Source organism: Erigeron canadensis, chromosome 4, assembly GCF_010389155.1.
Source record: "Erigeron canadensis isolate Cc75 chromosome 4, C_canadensis_v1, whole genome shotgun sequence".
NCBI lineage: Eukaryota > Viridiplantae > Streptophyta > Magnoliopsida > Asterales > Asteraceae > Erigeron > Erigeron canadensis.
Window position 1 is genome coordinate 37,016,235 of NC_057764.1, and position 21,939 is coordinate 37,038,173.

Sequence of the window (21,939 nt, forward strand, 5' to 3'; positions counted from 1 at the left end):
TAATTTATGTCATATGTAATGATATTTTTATATTGCGTTTCAAATAATTATACAAACTCTTTTAAATATCTGTTTTTTTAGTGTGGTTATTATGCAGATTTGTGCTAATTAATAAGAAATATGTATATGTCGGCTTTTATAATTTGTGTTATTACTGAAAAAGTTGTCATTAAATGTTTTGATACAACCGGAGTGTAAGTAACATTGCAATTTTTTCTATTGTGTGTATGTATCAAAATTTTTAAACATTTTATGTAAGTATCTCGGTAAATTGAATACTTAATGTAAAATATTTACGTTGATCAATCAAAAACTTCTACTTGAGCAGCTCATATAGTAGTCACATATACATTTTTACATTAAACGTACAATTTAACGAAATACTTACACAGAGCCGTCCTGTTGATTTCATAGGCCTTGCTCAATAAATAAAAAAGAAATAGGCCTTTTGTATATGAAATTTTTGCATATGTTAAAAATAAGTTCAATAATTAATAAAACTATTTTAAAAATACTAATAAAAACTAATCATACAGATTTAATGAAATAAGTATAGAAAAGATGTATCATCATAAAGATTATGGCTAAGTGAAAACATTTCGAAAACGTTTTTTATTGGTGATTAAGTATTTAAACTAAATTAAATAAATTAAAATTAAAATAAAGGAGGCTTCTAAATATATAATATTTTATGGACATGTTTAATCATAAAAGTTGTAGAGATTCACCATATCACACTAACGTGAAGGAAAAAAACAAGTGTCTAACAGGTTATATACATAGATACGTTATATACATTATATACTTTGTTTCAAATGGACCTTATAAGGATATGGCCCTGTTCCCTTGAACACGTTGCACGCCCTAATATCCGGTCCTATATTTACATGAAATATTTAAAAAAATTTATGCATACACACAATTGAAAAAGTTGTCAAGTTACTTACACTCTGGGATATTTAACCCAATACGTATTGCCAATTTATTTATAAGGATTAGTACTTCAAAATGTAAATAACTTTACTTGAATCGTTATTGTATATATGGAACTTCAATCTTGTGTATTGTATGTAACAAACTTTCAAAATCTATATATTATATGTATACGAGTATATATGGCAATCACATAAGCGTCATAACGCGCGAGTACTTACTCTCGTGATATTAAAAGTATTTCGTTAAGTGTCCTCTTTTTAGGAAATCGATAGATCATATATTGACTGAGAATGTCATTACACATAAAATTGTTTGAAAGTATTAATGTCGTGACTTTAACGTTGAGGATTGTAAATTTCAATTTTTAATGTAATTATCAAAGTGTTGTGTTATGCACTTATGCTAATATTATAACTTTTCTGGTGTGGTTTGTAGGATGGTTTCTAAAGGCTTTGTTTTTCACTAGACTATAATAATTAAAAAAGTATGACAAACAATTTAGTATTAAAAATTAATCTAATCAAAATCCTACATTATTATGTTAATATATATGTGGGATTTATAAATGGCTTTATGAAATTAAGAATGGACATATTATCTTTCCATGTTTCCTTCTCCAATTTCCCTACCAGATTCCTTAATACCCCTTTGATATAATGCATTCGATTCAAATATAATCCACATTCATAGCATCTTTCCTACTCACTCTTCTATGATATATTCTCACATTTCTTTGGTCCATTTATAACTTTACATCCAAGTAATCTATCCATGCCAACACTATTTCATATTAGTTTGTGAAGCAATTAATCTAAATCCATCTCTTATCTCGCGGGCAGATTTTGTATGATATCTATTATGCATTTCGCGCTCCCCATTTCATGTAGGTTTTTCGGATTCAAACAAAACATCGGTCATGATTCAATGATCATATTTTAGGCATGTAATATTGATGATTTGTGAATTGAAAAGGACCCCTTTAGGATAAAATGGCGGAAGAGAAAGACGTGAAGGAATTAGGTGAAGAAAAGAATGATAATTCGGCGAAAAAAGGGAAGAAAAGTATATTTTCTAGATTTTGGAATGGATTGATAAGGTTACATGGTGATGATTTTGAGAAAAGATTGCAATATATACATAGAGAAGAGGCTATCATTCTGGCTAGAATGAAGAGAAGATCTATGGGATGGAGGAAAACTGCTAGGAACATAATTGTATCTTCTCTTGTCCTTGAGGTAATCTTAATCCTTATTAGCATCATTTTTAATCTTCAAAAATGTATGTTTATGTTTGATTAGCTAGCATTGTTATATATACCAGTGCTGCATCTTATTTAAATAATAAATATACAGCAAAATATATAGTTAAATATCCAAGCTATATATGCAATAGACGGTTGCCGTTTATTAATAAAGTTTTAGCCGTTCTAAAAAAAATTTAAAAAAATATGCAATAGATGGTTTCGGTATTTGCTTATTTTAATGTTTTTTTTCCTGGATGTTTGTCGATTGATACTTATAAGTTGCCGCGGTCATGTTTGCTTTTCTCATTAGACATGTACCCGCCATTCAAAAATTTTATATATAATTGTTTTCCAATAGGAACAACAAAGCAAGTTGATTATGTTGCCCGTGGCACACATAGTGCACACATTTAGCCTATCCATTCCAATTACTTGGACATGTGTTGCTGCATTTGTGATTACATCTCTAACTGATAACACTTTAGTATGTTTCCAGTCTATAACATGTGTAATGGTTCCCATCACTGGTGTTGTAATTAATCCAAACCAGAATTTGTAATAGATGAATCATTCCATATCTTTTGTTTGTTTTCAGGTTATTGCAATTGGATATGCTATAATGATAACGAGATCAGTGATACTAGACTCGAAAATGAGGGCATTGAGAGTATTGCCGATTTTTGTTTTGCCTGTTCTATCATGGGCTTTGTACTCTGGTCTTCAAGGTCTCATGGGAATGTGTAAGTTCCATGAAGAAATATGCTATATCCTTCTTATGAATTATAACCAGGAAATTCCACTTAAGCTTCTTGACTTGTTTTAGACTTTTAGTTCACAGTAGTCTTCGACTTAGGGAAGTCGGGTGCTTCTTCACCCGTTGCTTGTTGAAGTTTACATAGTAGTCTAAGCTTTAAAAAAAAATCAATCCAATCATATTCAGTGTGCTCTTTTTATAGGCGATCGCAGGGACCAGAGAACTTTAGAGAGTCTTCGAGCTGAAAGGCAAACGAAAATCAATGAACTTAAAGAAAGGACTGACTATTACAACACCCAGCAACTCATTCAGGTACCACTTGAAGCTTATTCACACTGCCAAAATCTATGTTTGTCGTGCCTTGATTCATACAAAAAACTGTGCATTTAGAAGTTCCAAGGGGAACTAGGTTTATGTAATCTGAGGCCTGAAACTATAGGTGGCAAAACAGATGGGTCGAGTCGGGTCAGGGTGTTCGGATCTTTTTAATCAAACAATTAAAGAGGTTACAAAATTTACAAACACTTGATCATGTGATGACTCATGTACCTTTAACCTGTTTCACTTCTTTAAATCTGGAGGGTTAACAGATCTCAAATCAACCTATTTTTACTCGAACGGGTTCCAATTGCAAGTTGCAACCCTTCCTAGAAACCACAAGTTGTTCTTATTAGGTGGTTTTCTTGTGTGTGTGTGTGTGTGTGTGTGTGTTTTACCTTTTATTATTGATGTTGGTATCATGCTATTCCTAAACCTTGTTTGGCAGAGATATGACCCGGACCCAGCAGCAAAGGCAGCTGCTGCATCTGTTCTTGCGTCCAAATTAGGAGCAGATTCAGGCCTGCATGTGTTTGTAGATGAGTCACATCTTAACCAACATGGTATAGGAAAGAGCAGCGATACTGAGTGGGTGCAATCTAGTGGTCTCCGGAGACGGAACCCATCAGAAGCTAGATCTCCTGGAAGTAACTTTGATAAGGAAACATTTCAGTACGCCAGAAGTGAGGCATCTGAGATTTCTCTACCCAGTGAGCTAGTTGTTGACCATCAAAATACTGTACCTATTGGCCCACAAGATGGGGGTTGGGTCGCTAGGCTTGCTGCGCTGCTCGTAGGGGAGGATCCCACACAATCTTATGCACTCATATGTGGCAATTGCCATATGCACAATGGTGAGTAGATTTTGATCTCTGTCAGGTACAGGTGGCAAATATAGGTGAGTCGAAAGGGTTGGGTAAACATGTCAAGCTAGGATGGGTCAGGCATACCCATAGACAATCTTCTATAGTTCTATTTGTCTACTTTTTCTTTTTCTAAAACTTTGTAATTTATTATTTTTTGAGAGGCAAATTTCATAATGTGCAAAATATAGGTGCTAGAAAATTATGATACGAACCCATCCCATAATAGGCTCATATCATGCCATAAGCTAGGTGTAGAACTCAGTCCCAAAAGCTAGCTCAAAGAGGAGGGGACACCTTTGACATATAAACCACCAACCAATCAGATACTTGGCCGATGTGGGATCATATCAATACCCCACCCTTTGAAGAACCAACGTCCTCGTTGGTCACGGCTATGTTGGTCACGGTTGGCACCCTACTCCTTGGGTCCAAGCCACCACTCCATAGGTCACTACTCCGTGTGTTGGAACCTCAAAAGGTATGGCTAGCTCTGATACCAATTGATACGAACCCATCCCATAATAGGCTCGTATCATGCCATAAGCTAGGTGTAGAACTCAATCCCAAAAGCTAACTCAAAGGGGAGGGGACATCTTGACTTATAAACCACCAAACAATCCCATACTTGGCCGATGTGGGATCATATCAAATTATAACTTCTTAATGAACTAATGAAGTGGTTTTAGGAAGTATTATACATCTAAATACACTTCTGACAATTTCATACCTCTCAACCAAGTTAGTCTTTTTTTTTTTTTAAATACACTTCTTGACCTGTTAGAGATGAAACATAGCTCAAACTGACCCATTTACGAGTAAATGGCCAGATTTGCTACTATACTTGAGCTTGGTGCAAGTGCATCATTTATCATTCTAGTCCTTCTGAAACCTAATTAAAACCTATATCCTTATACATAGAAGATGCCACTTGCAGGTCTAGCAAGGAAAGAGGATTTTCTAGTGATCACTTACTATTGTCCACACTGTCATGCCCTGAATAAACCAAGAAACTGGGACGAAAGTTCTACAGCTGCCAACAGCCCTAATATGAGGTCTTTAATGACACACAGTCCTAATATGAAGTCTGTAATGGCACATCCCCATGCCCTGAATAGAGACAATATTCCTTCAGATACCAACACCCCTGATATGAGATCTTCAACGACCCATCACCGTGCCATGAATAAATCAAGAAAATCAGGTGAAATTTCTTATGAAACCGATACCATTGATATGAGATCTTCAAAGACACACCGCTATACCCTAAATAGACCAGAAAATTCAGACGAAAAGTCTTCAGATTGCTGCACCCCTAATACGAAATCACCAAAGACAATGGCCAATGCTAACTTAAATGAACAAAATAATGACTCGATGAGCAGGAGTGGATCACCTATAACTACTCCTGTACCAGAGATCAAAAAAGTAGTTGCTGAGGATCATGCTACTCATTAAAGTGTATGGGTTATATTGTTTTGTTTACTGACACAACTATGAAAGAGTTACAATTCCTTTCCTGCTTTACTTCGTGTACCATATTCATGATACAACTTTATCATGGAATCTGATAAAGTATTACTCACATTCCACATGTTGGTGACCAAGGTTTGAGTTTTAATCCACATATCCTTATGGGGAAGCCATGGAAATCTACAGTGAACTACATGGATTAGAAGGTTATTTTGAGACCTACGTGCAGAATAAGGTAATAAATGATTCCTGAAAGAGCAAATAGAGCCAAGGGCTTTGAAGTAGTCTGATTCTATTGGTTTAGTTGTGAATCTGGTATACTTTTGTGAATCTGGAATGTTTTTCTTGGATTAAAAATGGCATTCCATAGTGGTAATACATACCTGACATTTGGTTTATGTAGTTCTCATGATAGCAGCTACTGTTGACACAGATTATAAGATAGCTTTATGTTATAGCTTTACTTTTGTTGATAAACCCTATTATCATTGTTACTAAATTGTTTCATCATAAAAAACGGATAAGGAAAATTAATGTATGAGATGCCCATAGTATGGTTCTTGAAACAATAGTATTAGCCCATATTTTGAGTAAGCTCTCGCATATAATATGGTGAAAGGCATTGTGTGATACAATAGATTCTACTCCATGATAACAACTAATGTTCAGTCAAAGTATTACAGCCATATATCTATATAATTGAATGCTCCCGGTAACAAAGATACTCTCACCTCTATGACTAGTGTTTACATAAAATCAGTGCCACTCCAAATGTACTATTGATCAGGTTGGTATATAATGAAAGAATGAGATACAAGCAGATCAAATATCTAAGCGTTTGATGTAAAGTTTAAGAGCAAAGGTACACGTCAGAAGACTAATTTTATAGTGCACCTGTTCCTAGTCTTCATCGGATGGTAAAGTTGGGCTGTTTGCACAGCTTTCCATTTTATGAAGTTCCAACATCTTCTTTTCAGGGTTACAGAGCCCTATGACATCGAAAATCATTCACATGAGCACCATTGAGTTTGTTCTGGGAGGATTTTTTATATGTAATACTAACCTGAACACTTGGGAATATCCCACACAGAAATGAATGAAGCAGTACATTCTGATTGACAAAGTTGACGATTATCCTCATGGTTGACATTCATTGCAAGCATCCATGCGCCGATAGTAACATCCTCATTGCTAAACATCCGGAAACTGGAGATACAACACCGTTAACAAGTAATGACTAATTTTAAATTCAGTGGCACAAAAATCCGTTTTAGTATGAATCGTACAGTATCTCTTCTGATCTCTAAAAATTAAAAATGATGCATCTGAAATGTAATGGTAGTGAAAAGTTGGCAAATGACTTGCCTATCGTTTCTAAGAGCAGACAAGCTTGCAACAACATCTGCAGAAAGAGCATACAGTGGACCATAAGCATGAAGAAAGTACTCTTTCCCAAGCATGTATCCTAGAGGTTCATACCTGCATACAACAAATTTTCTTAGCCGCTATCATCACTGCAGAAACTCAAATAAAAACTACAAAACTCAAAATCAACTCTCCAAGAACAGTAATCTTTATCTAAAAGAGTTTCTCATATCAATCAATCTTCTTCCTAGTGATGCAATCTATGAGTTTCAAGGGTGTAGCTACACTACAATAGGCTATCGATACCAAAGAATCAACTTCTGTGCATCAATAGTACTTTTTGAGCCCAAATCCAGTATAGTGATACAATGATCAGTCATCACATGCATACACACACAGATTAGAATTTGGAAGACTAACCATTTGAGTTTTGGGTCGGTGAACACAGGACCTTTCTTCATGCATCCGAGATAAGTCTGTGAGTGAGAACGTTCTTTTGCCAAGAGCAGTGAGAGGCGATCTACATGCCATTGAAACATGGTACATACATTCAATAGAGAAGTCAATAACAAACAAACCAACGAGACCTTATTTTATATGAAAATGAGTTCAAACTGGGATCAATTTTGGATACTTATTCTCTTTGCAAACATACCATCTTTTATTGCATTAACGCAAAAGGTAACCTACATTTCATAACAAGGAAACAGTTCTTTGCGGTTGCATATTGATACATTGTCCATTATCACTCGTTCTTCCATAGGATGGTAATTTAACACTCTTGTTAAAGCTACTGAAAAATCTTATTAAATAGGATCTCTAGGAAACCAATAGTTGGATTAAGAAAATCGAGATACCCATGTAAAGATGCAGATCGTTCATAAGTTAACTGCTTATAAGTTTGAGCACTCAACGAACAATCAGCTGTATAAAACTAATCACCTGGTCGTAGATATATGTCATCATCGGCTTTGACATAAAACTCAGAATCATATAGTGCATAGGCAGCTTTGAAGAAGGCTAACCTATAATAGACAGAGAAATTAGTATGAATGTAGAACAAAGTGCTTATTTATTTCAGCCATTGGCACTAACGTTTTGTATGGAAGCTTACTGTACTCCTCAACAATATCCAACATCAAGAAGTCATCATATTCCTCCACTTCTTTCTTAAGCTCCGCCATTTTTGATGCATCGCTAGTCTTGCCAATGATAAACCTGAAGGCTAAGCCTGTAGCCTCTTCCAATCTGCATCATAAGATTAACTCACTGATCAATAATAGTCCTGCAAAATATTCTTATTGGCTCAAACTTGACTCGAAAGTAGTGACTACGCCTCAAAAGCTAAAACTCAACTTAAGTTCAAGAATCACTAAAAGAATTTTCTAAGTTTCTTCTTCATTTTCTTTGATAAAACATGTAGTTAAACTTTTATTATATAGAACATTTACCGCACTAACATTTATCATTAAGGAGATGCAGCAGGAATCCTCAACACCAACATTTTTTCCTCAACCAATACATTATGACACATCACCCTATGTCCCTCTCTTACACCACCACCTCTAATGATCGTCCAGTGACCACCCAAGAATGTTGGAAACCACTAAAAACCACCAAAAAAGGCGAGAAGCCGCCAGAAACTATTCACCACCACTGCATTGCTCAGCCTCCACATTTAATAAAAAAAAAAAAAAAAACTGTGCTTGATAATGCTAACCACTGTTTGAGGCGCTAAAAGCTCAAGCCTACATTTGGTATAAAAGTTGAAATTGAAACTAATTCGTTATACACATTTCATCTCATACAAAAGCTTCTTTCATTTGCAGCCTTTCTAAAAATAGTAAATCACACATATAGCATGACATGTAACAACAACACACATATGTAACCAAAAAGCTTCTCTCGTTTGTTTGTGTGTATATATATAGATATGACAATCTAACTCTACATTTTTACTCACATTATCGTTTAAATACTAACCTCTAACAAATTCAATCAAAACTTTAAACCAAACACATCTAATTCAGTTTGCTTGTAAATCTACTATCACAAACATATATATATATAATTGTAACAAAAGTAAAAACTAAAAGCAGCTACCTTTGAAGACCTTGGTGATCAGAAGGCATCCAAGTCTTTCGCAACGCTTTTCGTCTCTCAACCGATCCGAAACCGGTTTGAATTCCGACAAATCCCATAACTTTATGTCTTTTCTGATCTCCATCAGTAGCAGCACCGCCACTGCCACTGCCACTTTTATCCCACACAACAGATACAGATAGAGGTTTACTATACTTACATTTATTATTAGTATTTCCAATTGTTGTGATTTTTGGAATAATTAAAAATAATAAAACAGTTATGCCGATCACTAAACAGAGTGTTTTTATAATAAAAATTGGTGATTTACTACGATTAGCTGCTGTTGTTAATAAGCTGCTGTTTGGATAGGATCGAGCTTGAAAGAATTTTTTAGGTATTGGCATTTTTTAATTTAGCTTGTTTGTTGGTTGATTCAGGGGTTTTTTATTTGGAGAGAAATAAAACTTGTAAAAGTTTTTGGAGATTTTTTAAGTGATTAAGTTTTGATTTGATATTAGATTTGGATTTATTATTATGTTGTTTACCCAGATATTTCTGAGACGTATACTACGTATAAGTTTAGTGGTTCTTCCTATAAAGTAGACTTGTGTATGGAGTTCCTAGACAAATATTTAAAAGAATTTCATATATAAAACGTCGATAAGTCTTTATTTCAATTAAATAATGTGTCTTCAGACGATTTAGTTGGAGTTTTTTTAATGCAGATTCAGTTAAGAAAATTTAAGTTGATCTCATGTTAAGATCAAATGATCCACCCGTATTATAAATTTAGTGGAGTATTAGCAATTTAGCATCACTTTATTACAAGTTCAATACAAGCTTACTCGAATAAGACTACTCACATATATTTACATACATTTGATAATAACGGCTTACTCAAATTACAAGTTTAATACAAGCTTCAAACTCCAAAGTCCAAACCCCAAAATTCCAATTTATTTCCGAGGGCTATATATAAACACTAAACGAATAGAACTTTGTGAGGGACGAATACTCGACTATTATCAAATCATTAAACAATTATACTATGGACATAGGTGGTCCAAAAATACCACTTTTTCTCCGATATAGTCATACAAGTTTTTGTTATTTGCCATACTCACTTTCCATATTAATTAAGACAAGTAACATGAAAAATGAATCACGAGATATGTGTAATTTTCACTACTTTTCTATGCAAAATGTCTATTGAAAGGACAAGGAGTATATCATTATAGCCAAGCTAAACTCATATAGAGTCGTAGAGGTAGGTGTTTGTTCATATATAAGGTGCTGGCAGTGAACTGAAAATGATAGTTATATAGTTGCAACGAAATAACACCAAAACTTATAACACTATATATGTGATTTCAAAATGAATTTGTTATGACAACAGCTACTTTATATTTTCTCAAATAACTTTGAATTTATTGTCCGACGAAATAAAAAATGAAGATTATATTTTCCAAATGAAATGATGTGTTTTGCAGTATACCCATTGGTTTCGCTCTATCAGTAATTCTTAAGAAAAACATGTAATATCATCCTATTGTATAATTACTCGTAATTAATTATGCTAATATGAACAAATCACAAACATAAATTAATGGTGTATAGATAAAATATCACAAAATGTGCCAATAGAGTTGGTGGTTCACTAGTCAAATGTTTGACTTTGAAAAAATTCACTTTGTTCCAATCCTACTTTAAACATTTGAGAGAGTGGATTAATAGAGAATTATCTCATACATACATATAATTTAAGAGCAGATGTAGATCAGAATGTTGGTTTAAAAAGAAAAACAAATGTAGTAGAAAACAATAAAGCATAAGTTGGTAATGTACTGATAAGAATGGTGCCCCTAACATCTCCCATAAGTTATAACTAAATGGACATAACAAACTTCGGTTTTGCTACATAAATGTCACTTTTCCATAGACCAAGCTTTTCTTCAGGCCAAAATAAAATACGCTGAAAAAGAATTTTGCAAGGAAAAAGGTGTCTTGAGGGAAACAAAATAAAGCAACGTATGTACAAGATAGTCGATAATTCACCCCTCGTGTAATTTTGCATCTTCCACTAAACATACTACCTCATTGTACAACATACGACATTTTCCTTTTCCTAATAAAACAAACAAACAAACAACATATGCCAACACAAGTACACAACAGATGCAACTTCAACCTTCCATTGTTCTATTTGGCATCATATATGGCATATCCTTAACCTGCAAAACTTTATCAACTCCAATGTACATCTTTATTGCTAATTTGTCTCTATCACGGGGTAATTATAGGGAATTCCCTCTTTTATCATCGGGTCCGCTTCAAAAGCCATATCTGATGAGCTTCCTTCAGCTTTTGAAGGTGGTGATGGCGGTTCTTCAAGAGAAAGTTTCGGGTCTTGGCCTCCGTCTTGTAAAGAAACAGGCATACTCTTATCCTCCAAGGATGTATCTATTCCAGAATAATTATAGGGCTGTTGACTAATTAAAGTTCCCTCTGTTATCATCGCGTCAGCTTCAAGAGCCATAGAGCTTCCTTCGGCTTTTGAAGGTGGCGATGGCGGTTCTTCAAGTGAAAGTTTCGGGTCTTGGCCTCCATCTTGTAAAGAAACAGGCATACTCTTATCCTCCAAGGATGTATCTATTCCAGAATAATTATAGGGCTGTTGACTAATTAAAGTTCCCTCTGTTATCATCGTGTCAGCTTCAAGACCCATAACAGATGAGCTTTCTTCGGCTTTTGAAGGTAGTGATGGCAGTTCCTCAAGTGAAAGCTTCGGGTCTTCGTCTCCACCTTCTTGTAAAGAAACAGGCATACTCTTATCCTCCAAGAATGTATCTGTTACAGAATAATTATAGGGCTGTTGACTGATTAAAGTTCCCCCTGTCTTTATCAGGTCAGCTTCAAAACCAATAGCAGATGAGCTTCCTTCGGCTTTTGAAGGTAGTGATGGCAGTTCTGCAAGTGAAAGTTTTGGGTCTTGGTCTCCACCTTCTTGTAAAGAAACAGGCACACTCTTATCCTCCAAGGATGTATCTGTTGCAGAATAATTATAAGGCTGTTGACTGATTAAAGTTCCCTCTGTCTTTATTAGGTCAGCTTCAAAACCAATAGCAGATGGGCTTCCTTCGGCTTTTGAAGGTAGTGATGGCAGTTCTTCAAATGAAAGTTTCAGGTTTTGGTCTCCATCTTCTTGTGAAGAAATGGGTATAATATTCCCCTCGATGGATGTATCTACAGCTTCAGCTGGAGTACCTATTCATGAAAAATCAATTTGATTGAGACTTTATGAGCTAGCTGGTAAATTTTAACAACAGGGGCTCATTTATAAGAACTTAAAAAGTACCAAAATGGGATCCTACAAATACAGCAACAAATCAGTAGACTTGGCCAGCAAACAGTTTTTGTTCCTTCTAAGTTTATTGTATACTGTATGATTATGGAAACCATATCACAGAAATACTAATCTAACTTCTTAAATGGAGAGATTTAAGAGATATTGAGCTTTTAAATGTATTTCGATTCACTTATGGCCCATTCAACCCATTTGAGCAACTCTACTTTTACCAAATTTTATTGTTTAGACATTTTAGCCCTTAGAGGTCAAATTAAAACCTGAATAATAGATTTCAAGGTAAATGGGTTGATATTGCAACATCTACAATAAAGGAAGGTTGTGTACCTTGAATTGCATCCTCATACATAGGTTTCGTGAGCCATACAGTTCCTGGGAAGACCATAAGGTTGGTTCTGGTCAGGCTCTTCTTCTCGTCGGCTTCCAAAGGCATGAACCCAAACCCCTTGGTCCATGTGTCAACCAAGCTCGGGATGGCGGATACCACCAGCTTTTCTATCTTGAGTGACTTCAACATCTAGCGAATAGGGCATATACAAATTGAGTAATGTACGGTCATTGGATGCATGCATGTTTTGGGCACAACATGTATTTATTGCATACACAGATAGATATGGTAGTAGTGGTAAAACATGTTTGCTTCGTCATTGCAAAATATATATCTAATAAATTGGCCGGACTTGGGAGGAAAAAAAAACCTCTTATAATTTTCAGTTGAGGAAATAATTACACAAGTACACAACCAAGAAACAATCTGTTACTAATTTACCATGTTTGAAACCGAAAATATTACCTCTTCAAGAGCATCCATGAGTCGCCTACACATTCCTTGGCGCCGATACTTGCTACATGTTGCAATTAGTGGCATCTCAGCAACCTTTGTCCCATGGATCCTGAATAAGAATTTACACACCATTTAATATTGGGCAGATATAGCTCTAGATTACCCAAGGATATTAATTCACATTAAACAAAAGTATGTAAACTAAAAGCATGTAAACTAAAAGCATTTAATATTGGGCAGATATAGCTCTAGATGTTAGATTCAGTGATAAAAGCATGCAAACTAAATAAATTCTTAAATTATATGAGTAGCCTGTATTAAATGGTACCTCACGGTTGCTACACATATTATCACGTCATCTTTCTCTAAGATCAATGTATAGAACCCCTCATAGTTGAGACGGGCAAATTCTGATCTGTAAAACAATCGAACAAAATAATTATCTCAATCATTTTCCTATTAGTACATGATGCGAACGAGATGTTAAAATGACATAATAGAAACAGTATGTGAAAATAGATTCTTACCCCCAATTGTACATGACATGGGGTATCATATCAATTCCTGTTCTTGGATCTACCATGGGAAGAAAACACTCCTCCATGATTGTGAGAGCAACAGCTAGTTTCAGATTGCATTCAGCTTTCAGAGCCACCAAACGTGGAGCCGAGTGAACCTTTTGGTCCCCATGAATGCACTTAAGAAGTGTCCATGAGAAACCATCAGATATGGGATTCATTATCCCGATTTGGGAATGAAGCCCTGTGTGAACCTACATATGATTGAAAATTAAACTTATTAATAACTTCCAAGTTACTGCCTTCTATGTACATATATTTCCTATTCAAGCTGATAAAAAAATTCACATTACCTCCTTACAGCTTTCTCCACAGCACCATGTAGCAGAAGACACCAACTCACTATCCATTCCCTTCACTCTCATACAATCTTCATGGTCTGTTTACATGCAACACGATCATTTATATAAACTATATGATTTGTAACAAACTAAATGAGAGGCAACCCATGTTTAGGAACAAGGCAGTGTGCCAACTTGGATTATGAAAAATAAGACATTAATTTCAACTGCCAAACATGAAAGTGTCATATTTTATCATTTAAGTTATTTAAAATATATACTGGTTATCAAGTGCAGAGATTTACATTTATGTTCGCATTGCAAACATTTCAGAGCACCTAATCTTGAAGGCTCATTATTATTGACCACATTTCCACAATTCCAGCAAGAGCAGTTAGAACAATACCAATTGCCTTCAGGTAGCTCCTGAAAAAAGCAAGGCACATAAAAAGAGAATACAAATAACAAAATAAATTAAGAAATACTAAATAAATTAATGAAAAAGGGTTAGGAAATTAACACTGATATTCATAATCAGTAAATATCCAAACTACTAAAAAAGTAGCTCGGTTGGAATGTCTAGAACGCTAAAAGTTCTTGCAAAAGTACAGGTATGTAACAATATGTGTTGAACAATCAGATAGTAATTGAAGAAGCTTTTTAAAGATGTAATGCAAATAAGACGAACCTCTACACACAAGCATTTTAGATGAAAGGTTGACGGGCAGTTATCACAGCATATCAATTCACCCCCGTCACCACACAAACCACAGCTATCATCATGTTCGTCAAGATCCTCTACCTCAATAGTCCGTGTGGCACCTCTCCTAACCTTGTATTCAGTCGACCAAGCTTCCAGCTGACACAAAGTGAATGGTTTTCCAGACTCCATAAAAAGATTTAAACATGGGCCTTTCAGGCTGAAACCAGCATGATTCTTAAACTGAGAAACTGAAAGCAGCTTCTCACAACATTGACACATAATACCATCTCGCGTAACTAAACCATCTTTTACCACTAAATCATCTCTTGTATTCCTGAACTGTATCACCTCATTTACTCTAATGACACCAAAATCTATTAACATAGACAACACCGATCTTACACCAAGCCCAGACCACCTCCCTTCCACGTGATGTGGGCCACCCTTAGCAAGACTTCGTGGGCGCAACCTGCAACTGCCTTTTCGACCCTCGTTGTACTTCCTTGGAGCTTTTGGGACACGAGATTTCTTCTTAATGCCGGATGATTTGTTAGTAGAGCGGTTTTTTAAAATGGCTGAAAGTAAAAGATCATCATCATTAAGGTGACACCTCCCTTTTCTTTCTTTGTCATGTTTAGGATGATGAATGGACTTCCTAGACCTTGGTTGCTTCTTCTCAATCTGTTCCGTAGAAGAAGAAAGTGTGGATTTTATACAACTGCCATCACTCTCTGCCATATTAGATTTTAACTGAACACTACTCTCACTGATCTCTTGCATACCAGAACAGGCACTTAATTTCATTTCAGATAACCTTTTGAAATTATTGTGTTCTTTAGTGTTCAACCCGAGCTCTGTGCCATCTTGATGTATACAAATTGATTCAGACCCTCCAGTTGATCCATACATATTGTTTGTTTGGCAAGAAAATAGAACCAAATCGCTATTTTCTTTCCGAAGGCTTTTTGTAATCTGATTTCCGGTAATAGCTTCATTTTTTGAAGGCAAGATGGCATCATCACTCGAATAGAAACCATCCACCACACTTCTCTTTGTTTTGACTGGTTTTCCTTCTTTTAAGAACCTCAGACTTTTGTCAATGAACGCCACTTTTGCAAACGGGTCAAGTAAATACCACCAATGAGCTAAACCCGTAGCACCCTCCAAATTGCTAAGTTGTTCTTCAATCTCAATTAAAGTATTACAAAGATCAGACTGGAACTCGCTCAAACTGGTCCACTCTATTCCATCACTCTCGCCAATAACATAATTTGCATCTGCAACAAGTCTCTGACCGCACATGTTCCAAGCCCTGTGAAACTCTCGAATTGGCCTTCCAGAAGGAGTTTTAAAAACAAACTCACCACGCCCTCTACAATGTGTGGTTCTGATACGCCTCCCTATAACCCATTTTGCTGCTCTAAGTAACCGATTGATATGAAAACGCAACAATGGTCTAAGATCGGTGGTTGACTCTTTGGGTGGTACTAGAAGTTCATCTTCATCAAGTTCCACAAATGAAGAATCTTTCCATTTCCTCTTGAAGCCGTGAAAAGGATCATGTTCCTTAATACAAGAATCTTTCCACTTCCGTTTGGAACAGTGAACGGGTTCAGTCGGGGTAGGGGTAACTAAAAGCTTGCTGGCATGACTCTCCTGAGAAACAGGTGATGCAATAGCAGCACTTATTTCATTTCCTTTTTGATCGTTTGTGTCAAAGCTCAATAATCTAGATTTTATAGCATCCTTGCCAACAACTTCAATGACAGCTCCTTTAAGCAGATAGCAACTGGATTTAAAACCTTGACACGATGATTCAAATAAACGACATGTTACAACTGCAGTTGGTTGAATCAAACACGAATCGATTTCTTTTGATGGAATTGAAGAATTAACCACTTTTTCTATATAAGGTTTAGCATTGACTTGTTCCTCAAGTAACATCTTCCTTCTTTTAACTTCAACATCAGGGTCATTTCTTGCCAATATAGTTGGTTCTTCAGATCCTTTCATGTTTTGAGATTCAATATGACTTGTCATGACTGAATTATCACTGTTGCAGCCAACTGAGATGTCTTTAGGCTTTTTAATTTCACTTTCGAAATTGATTGCACCGGTTACAAGACATTTTTTGCTAGATTTATTAGTTTCATGGCCAAAAAACACTTCTCTAAAAATGGAATCCTCGTCCTTTGAACCCTCAAAATCATCATCGTGCAAATCTTCAATACCTCTCCTGAACAACAGCTTTAAGGATTTGTTGCAGTTTCCCTTCATTTGAGGTATCCTTTTGATTCCCTTAACAGATATAAATATGTATGCTCCCCCTTTTAATAATAGAAATAAAGACCTCCACAGAATTAGAATAAAAAACTGATCATAACTTAATTCAGTCTGATGTTGAATATTAACCACTCTGCAATAATACAAGACCAAACATCAAATGAATTTGAATATATGTGAATATGATTAAATTCCAGATACAGCTAGTGACAACCACATCAGCAGGTGATTTGAAAGAATTAATGTGATATTGAGATAAAAATAAAGTGTGAGATTTCACAGCCTTGGAAGAACAGTAGAATGTACAGTTGGAAATATATAAAGGTAACTTGCAATTATGTAAGAAAATTATGAATATTCAAAGCTCGTCGTACATAAAAAGCTGATCAACAGCTCAAAATGGTGTTGAAATCTGGCATATTTCAGAGATGTCAGGAAAAAGTATGCTGTAAATCCGAAATATCCCAGGTAAGGAAAAACAAAATGCTAGACAGATACACTTATAGGGGTATTCCAGGATATCTGAAATATGGCAGCACGGTGAACTCTAATTACTTTCCAACAGGGTGTGGCTCCATTATACCGGAAGGAAAAATGTGATTCACTCCACGTTATTGATATGCTGGTTATATATCCTTAAAAAAAAACAGTGTCTTAACTACAATCTACCACAGATTATTTATTAAATTAAAATAAAATTACTGCGTTGGGAAATGCAGAAAGTGAGAAATAGAATAAATGCACACAAGATACATCAACTTAGACATCTAGTAATGGTCTAGACAATAATAACTAAGTTCAATGCTAATTAAAATGCATATGAGAAAGTCAAACAAAATCAAGTTGCAAGATACAGTAATAAAATAAGCCAGAACTATTTGACATGACACTGACAAAGATGTACCCTATAGAGGAAATCTAAGAAAAAGAAAAGACAGGACGATGTAAGATAATCGATAACCACAAGACCGAGTACTTTACTATAAGTTGTTGCTTGTTACTTTTCAAATTAGTGAGTGTGTTTGAAACCAATTTAAAAAGTTATTATAATGGTATGATAAGCATGTCAGAAGAAAAGGCACGCAAAAAGCTAGTCAAGCAAGCATCCATTAACCAAAGTCATTAGCATAACAATGGCATAACAGTAACAAGAAAGGAAGGGGAGAACGGTAGACTGTTTTTATTAAGTATTAACACAGAAATATAAAAACCAACACGCTAAGGATGTTGTCACTAACGTTTTCTGTTAATTTATATTTAATTTGGAACTTCTATATTATATTCAAAATAATCCCTTTCGGAGATCTTCTGACATACATATTCACATGTCAAGACCTTATTCTAGCACATACCTCTATCTTAAAGTGTAGTTCACTTCTACAACCTCCTTGTCAGTACAAAGTGACGAGGTATCATGCAAAATGTAAGACTAGCCCACTTGGTAGAGGCTCATGCCTCTTAAGGAGAATATTAAGGTTCAAGGCTTGGCATAGGAATATTTGGAGTAATTTAGGAGTAGTAATATATTTGGTGTACTTAACTGTTAAAAAAAAAGGTATCACGCAAAAATTTTAGATAATAAGATTTACTAGCACACTTTGATGTGTAAATCTAAGTTGCTTTTTTTGCATTACATTTAACTCCACAAGTACAAACTAATTTTTTCATGCACAAGTATGGCATATCTACATGCATATTGTTTACTAGATACGTGCGATTAAGACATTAATTACTAGTATATTAGTTCAAGAATCTCCACCCAACAATAAGTATTAATGATGACATTTCTGATGCTAACAGCTAACTGAAGTGCATGTTGAAGTTATGCAAAGAAGAATTCTAGAAATGTGATATGTACCAGACCAGCAGAAAATAGAGAAATAACTAGACAATTCACGATAATTCCGACAAAGTTGGCTGTTACAACTATATAGATAATCTGGTACAATGCTCCAGTAGCCCTAATCTAGTATAATGCTCCAGCAGCCCTAGTTCCTAAGAACAATTAATAATAATCTCCCATACCTAAACAATTGGCCGTGAGCCTTATTTAAAGAAGGACCAGACAAAGCCCTAACTTGTCCACCAAGACATTACTATAATTAATTAACTAATTATTAAAACGATACTTAACCCCCTGACTTTCTTTCTATTGTAACTTCTGATCTATATCAAAATGTTCAAAGAACTGAAGGCCACCGATAACTGAAGAGACATCATCAAACTGACCACAGGTGACAGCATGGGGTTAGAGTGTTAGACCTTAGAGTAACTGACATGTAAATCCTAAAGCTGATTTGTGGCTGCACAAGATGCATGAATATCCACACACACACACACAAAATGCTGCTCATCTCCTTAGCATGAAATTAACTTATTAATAAAGCACTAGTGACAGATTTATACAGTTCGTTTTTCTACAACTATAGACCTGCTTAAATAATGAGGAGAAAATTTTGCCTAAAACTAGTGTCGGCGACTCGGCGCACTAATTCAGTTATTGTTGTTGGGGTTTTCTTCTGACCTGCTTTCATTTGCTTGATACCTCATAAAGGTACCACGTCTCCCATATCCATAACAGCATAACGTCCCTTTTCCAAAAGGAATAGCTATATGTAAGTTAGTACCCATATAACAATACCAAGTAACATTAACTTAGTTGCCATGCCTTGATTTCACAGCCAAGGAATCCACATTTTACAACACTGGATATAAAGATTTATTCGGTCAACCACTCAAACCTAAATTGGTCTAAGCACAGGTAGTGAAGAATATCAAAAGCCTCGAGAAACACAACCTAAATACCAATGACATCTAAGTTAGGTCATCTTTTATTTCTCCCTCCCTCCCTCCCTCTATTTAGTCACACCAAGCGTCACCAACTTAAAATTTCTTTAGACGTATATAACTATATATAGTAACAAACTTCGTTGAATTAGTAATTAACCTTTATATCCTGTCGGATTCATATGGCCAGCTAATCATTTAAAAGCGTTAAAGGGTGTCATATCATGCACATTTTAAGCAATTACGTACACCCCAAAAACAAAAACAAAAAGGAAGCAGCTCACATTATATCAAGATACCATTTTTATTCTATGTTCTCCTTCAAAATGCTAACCACTCTATTTCAGATCCTAGTAACAATAAGCATCCACCGTCCAGCTACATTGTCGCAAAAAGAAGAAACGTACATACCAAATTTACCTCAAAAACATTACAGCCCAACGGTATTAAAGTCACACAGCATCAAATTCAGATAGTAATGGTTAGAATCACACACACAACTGGAAATTTAACCAAAACAGCTAAAGCCCTAAACCTAAAATAACATAGACATAAATAGTATATTATTTTATTCATATTTTATTCATATATAAAGCATAACATATATATAATCACATAAAATTTTCCTTCCTTAACAAACTCAGAAACAATGAAAGTCAAATTTAGAAGAAAAATATATAAAATCATTAAGAGATCCATATCAAACCAATTAATTTTAAAAACAAATCTCAAATCAACAAACTTTCCAACATTTTAACCAAAAAACCACAAATTGTTCATAAACATTTTAACAAATCGGTGAAAAAACCTGCAAAATAATATATCCAATCACATAAAATTCCAAATTTCCAGCATTGAACAAATCAGTCACAAAACCTAGCAATTAAATCACAGATATCAAAATTGGAAGCGTGTAAAGTAAAATTAAGCTGGAATTAGAAAAAAAAAAATCGAACCTTTTTAGTCCAAATTGGAAATTAGGGTTTGTAGATTTGGGAAGGAAATTGATGAAATAGTGGAAATTGGGGGTAAAAAAATTAATTTATATTTTATTTGTGATGATGTATGTGTGTGAGCCTTATGAGAGGAAAAAAGCTGTTTGAAGTGTGGTTTGTTTACATGGAAATGAAAGGAAGGAAAGATAGTAGACCCATAATTCACTACACTGACTACAGTCATCTTTATTACAATTAAGTGTGTTTGCATACGTATGATTGGTTTTTAAAAAAATTTAAATTTTTGGGTTAGTGCTAAAACGAGTTTGAAATTTTGGAAGGTGATGCTGGTAAAAATAAATAAAACTCATTTGAATATGAGTGGATAATTGTTTTGATAATTATGGGAATTTATAATTTGTAAAATTCATGCAGCTAATTAATAGAATTGACAAACTAATTAATGATCAACTACTTTAAACCACTTCGATTATTCTTTTTTTTTTTTTGAAAAGCAACTTTCATTCATATACATACCACGACAAACACGTCGGGTATCAAACCGTGTACAAGAAAATACCTCATATTTACATCAAATCAAATCTACACCACTCTTGCCAGCTAATCGACACATTTTTCTTACGATTTCTATACCATAAGTAACCCATAGATCTAATGTTTTGGTAGATCGCCTCAACAACTACATTACTGTTGGCGAATTTCTTCTTGTTCCTTGCCTTCCAAATGAACCAGCACGCTATCATTATAATTCCTTTCAATGTCTTTCTTTCCTTTTTGCCTATCTGAACATGATTATGAATTTCCACAAGATCCTTAGTAGTAAAAACAAAAAAAGGAGACGCCTTACACCACGGGCTGATCTTGTACCAAATAATTGAGGCCACACCGCAAGAGCAGAACATGTGGCTTGTTGATTCAACGCTCTCGTACAACGATAGTAAGTAATTGTGGTTGTCCACATGCGGTTTCTAAGTCGTTACACTCTCTCTGAAAATTTAATATGAATACATTTGTAAATTTGTGTTTCGATAGATCTGGATTGTATTTTGTGTTTTGAGAATATTGGCTTCTCATATGGGGATTCTGAGTTGGTAACTCATACTAGATTTTAATAAATTTGGTTTAACGCTGCATGAATGAAATGGATTCAATAACGTTGGTTCAAC

The 21,939-nt window shown here is 34.9% G+C and overlaps 3 protein-coding genes across 3 annotated transcripts; 1 reads left to right on the top strand and 2 right to left on the bottom strand.

The window, feature by feature from the left end:
- The first annotated feature begins 1,851 nt into the window (after positions 1 to 1,851).
- On the top strand, positions 1,852 to 6,100 carry LOC122598257 (uncharacterized protein At2g24330-like). The gene is made up of 5 exons (XM_043770859.1): positions 1,852 to 2,171; positions 2,775 to 2,919; positions 3,136 to 3,245; positions 3,700 to 4,105; positions 5,052 to 6,100. The coding sequence occupies exons 1-5, from the start codon at positions 1,926 to 1,928 to the stop codon at positions 5,570 to 5,572; spliced, it is 1,428 nt and encodes a 475-aa protein (XP_043626794.1). The 5' UTR covers positions 1,852 to 1,925; the 3' UTR covers positions 5,573 to 6,100.
- Positions 6,101 to 6,169: 69 nt separating this feature from the next.
- Positions 6,170 to 9,503, bottom strand: LOC122598259 (probable beta-1,3-galactosyltransferase 14). The gene is made up of 7 exons (XM_043770860.1): positions 9,056 to 9,503; positions 8,048 to 8,200; positions 7,895 to 7,977; positions 7,373 to 7,472; positions 6,953 to 7,066; positions 6,651 to 6,793; positions 6,170 to 6,576 (listed from the first exon to the last, which is right to left on the bottom strand). Exons 1-7 carry the CDS (start codon positions 9,439 to 9,441, stop codon positions 6,488 to 6,490), a joined length of 1,068 nt encoding a protein of 355 aa, XP_043626795.1. The 5' UTR covers positions 9,442 to 9,503; the 3' UTR covers positions 6,170 to 6,487.
- Positions 9,504 to 11,020: 1,517 nt separating this feature from the next.
- On the bottom strand, positions 11,021 to 20,887 carry LOC122595168 (increased DNA methylation 1-like). The gene is made up of 9 exons (XM_043767495.1): positions 20,774 to 20,887; positions 14,733 to 17,163; positions 14,350 to 14,470; positions 14,057 to 14,142; positions 13,713 to 13,957; positions 13,514 to 13,600; positions 13,195 to 13,294; positions 12,729 to 12,918; positions 11,021 to 12,301 (listed from the first exon to the last, which is right to left on the bottom strand). Exons 2-9 carry the CDS (start codon positions 17,022 to 17,024, stop codon positions 11,307 to 11,309), a joined length of 4,116 nt encoding a protein of 1,371 aa, XP_043623430.1. The 5' UTR covers positions 17,025 to 17,163; positions 20,774 to 20,887; the 3' UTR covers positions 11,021 to 11,306.
- Between the last annotated feature and the right edge of the window lie 1,052 nt (positions 20,888 to 21,939).

Coding starts and splice junctions, on each gene's coding strand:
- LOC122598257 (XM_043770859.1), top strand. CDS start 1,926: ATGGCGGAAGAGAAAGACGTGAAGGAATTAGGTGAAGAAAAGAATGAT. Junction 3,246..3,699: donor ACACCCAGCAACTCATTCAG/GTACCACTTGAA, acceptor CTTGTTTGGCAG/AGATATGACCCGGACCCAGC. Junction 4,106..5,051: donor CAATTGCCATATGCACAATG/GTGAGTAGATTT, acceptor TGCCACTTGCAG/GTCTAGCAAGGAAAGAGGAT.
- LOC122598259 (XM_043770860.1), bottom strand. CDS start 9,441: ATGCCAATACCTAAAAAATTCTTTCAAGCTCGATCCTATCCAAACAGC. Junction 8,201..9,055: donor GATCACCAAGGTCTTCAAAG/GTAGCTGCTTTT, acceptor CTTATGATGCAG/ATTGGAAGAGGCTACAGGCT. Junction 6,577..6,650: donor GGATATTCCCAAGTGTTCAG/GTTAGTATTACA, acceptor TCGATGTCATAG/GGCTCTGTAACCCTGAAAAG.
- LOC122595168 (XM_043767495.1), bottom strand. CDS start 17,024: ATGAAGGGAAACTGCAACAAATCCTTAAAGCTGTTGTTCAGGAGAGGT. Junction 13,295..13,513: donor ATATGTGTAGCAACCGTGAG/GTACCATTTAAT, acceptor ATTCTTATTCAG/GATCCATGGGACAAAGGTTG. Junction 12,919..13,194: donor TCATGGATGCTCTTGAAGAG/GTAATATTTTCG, acceptor CCTATTCGCTAG/ATGTTGAAGTCACTCAAGAT.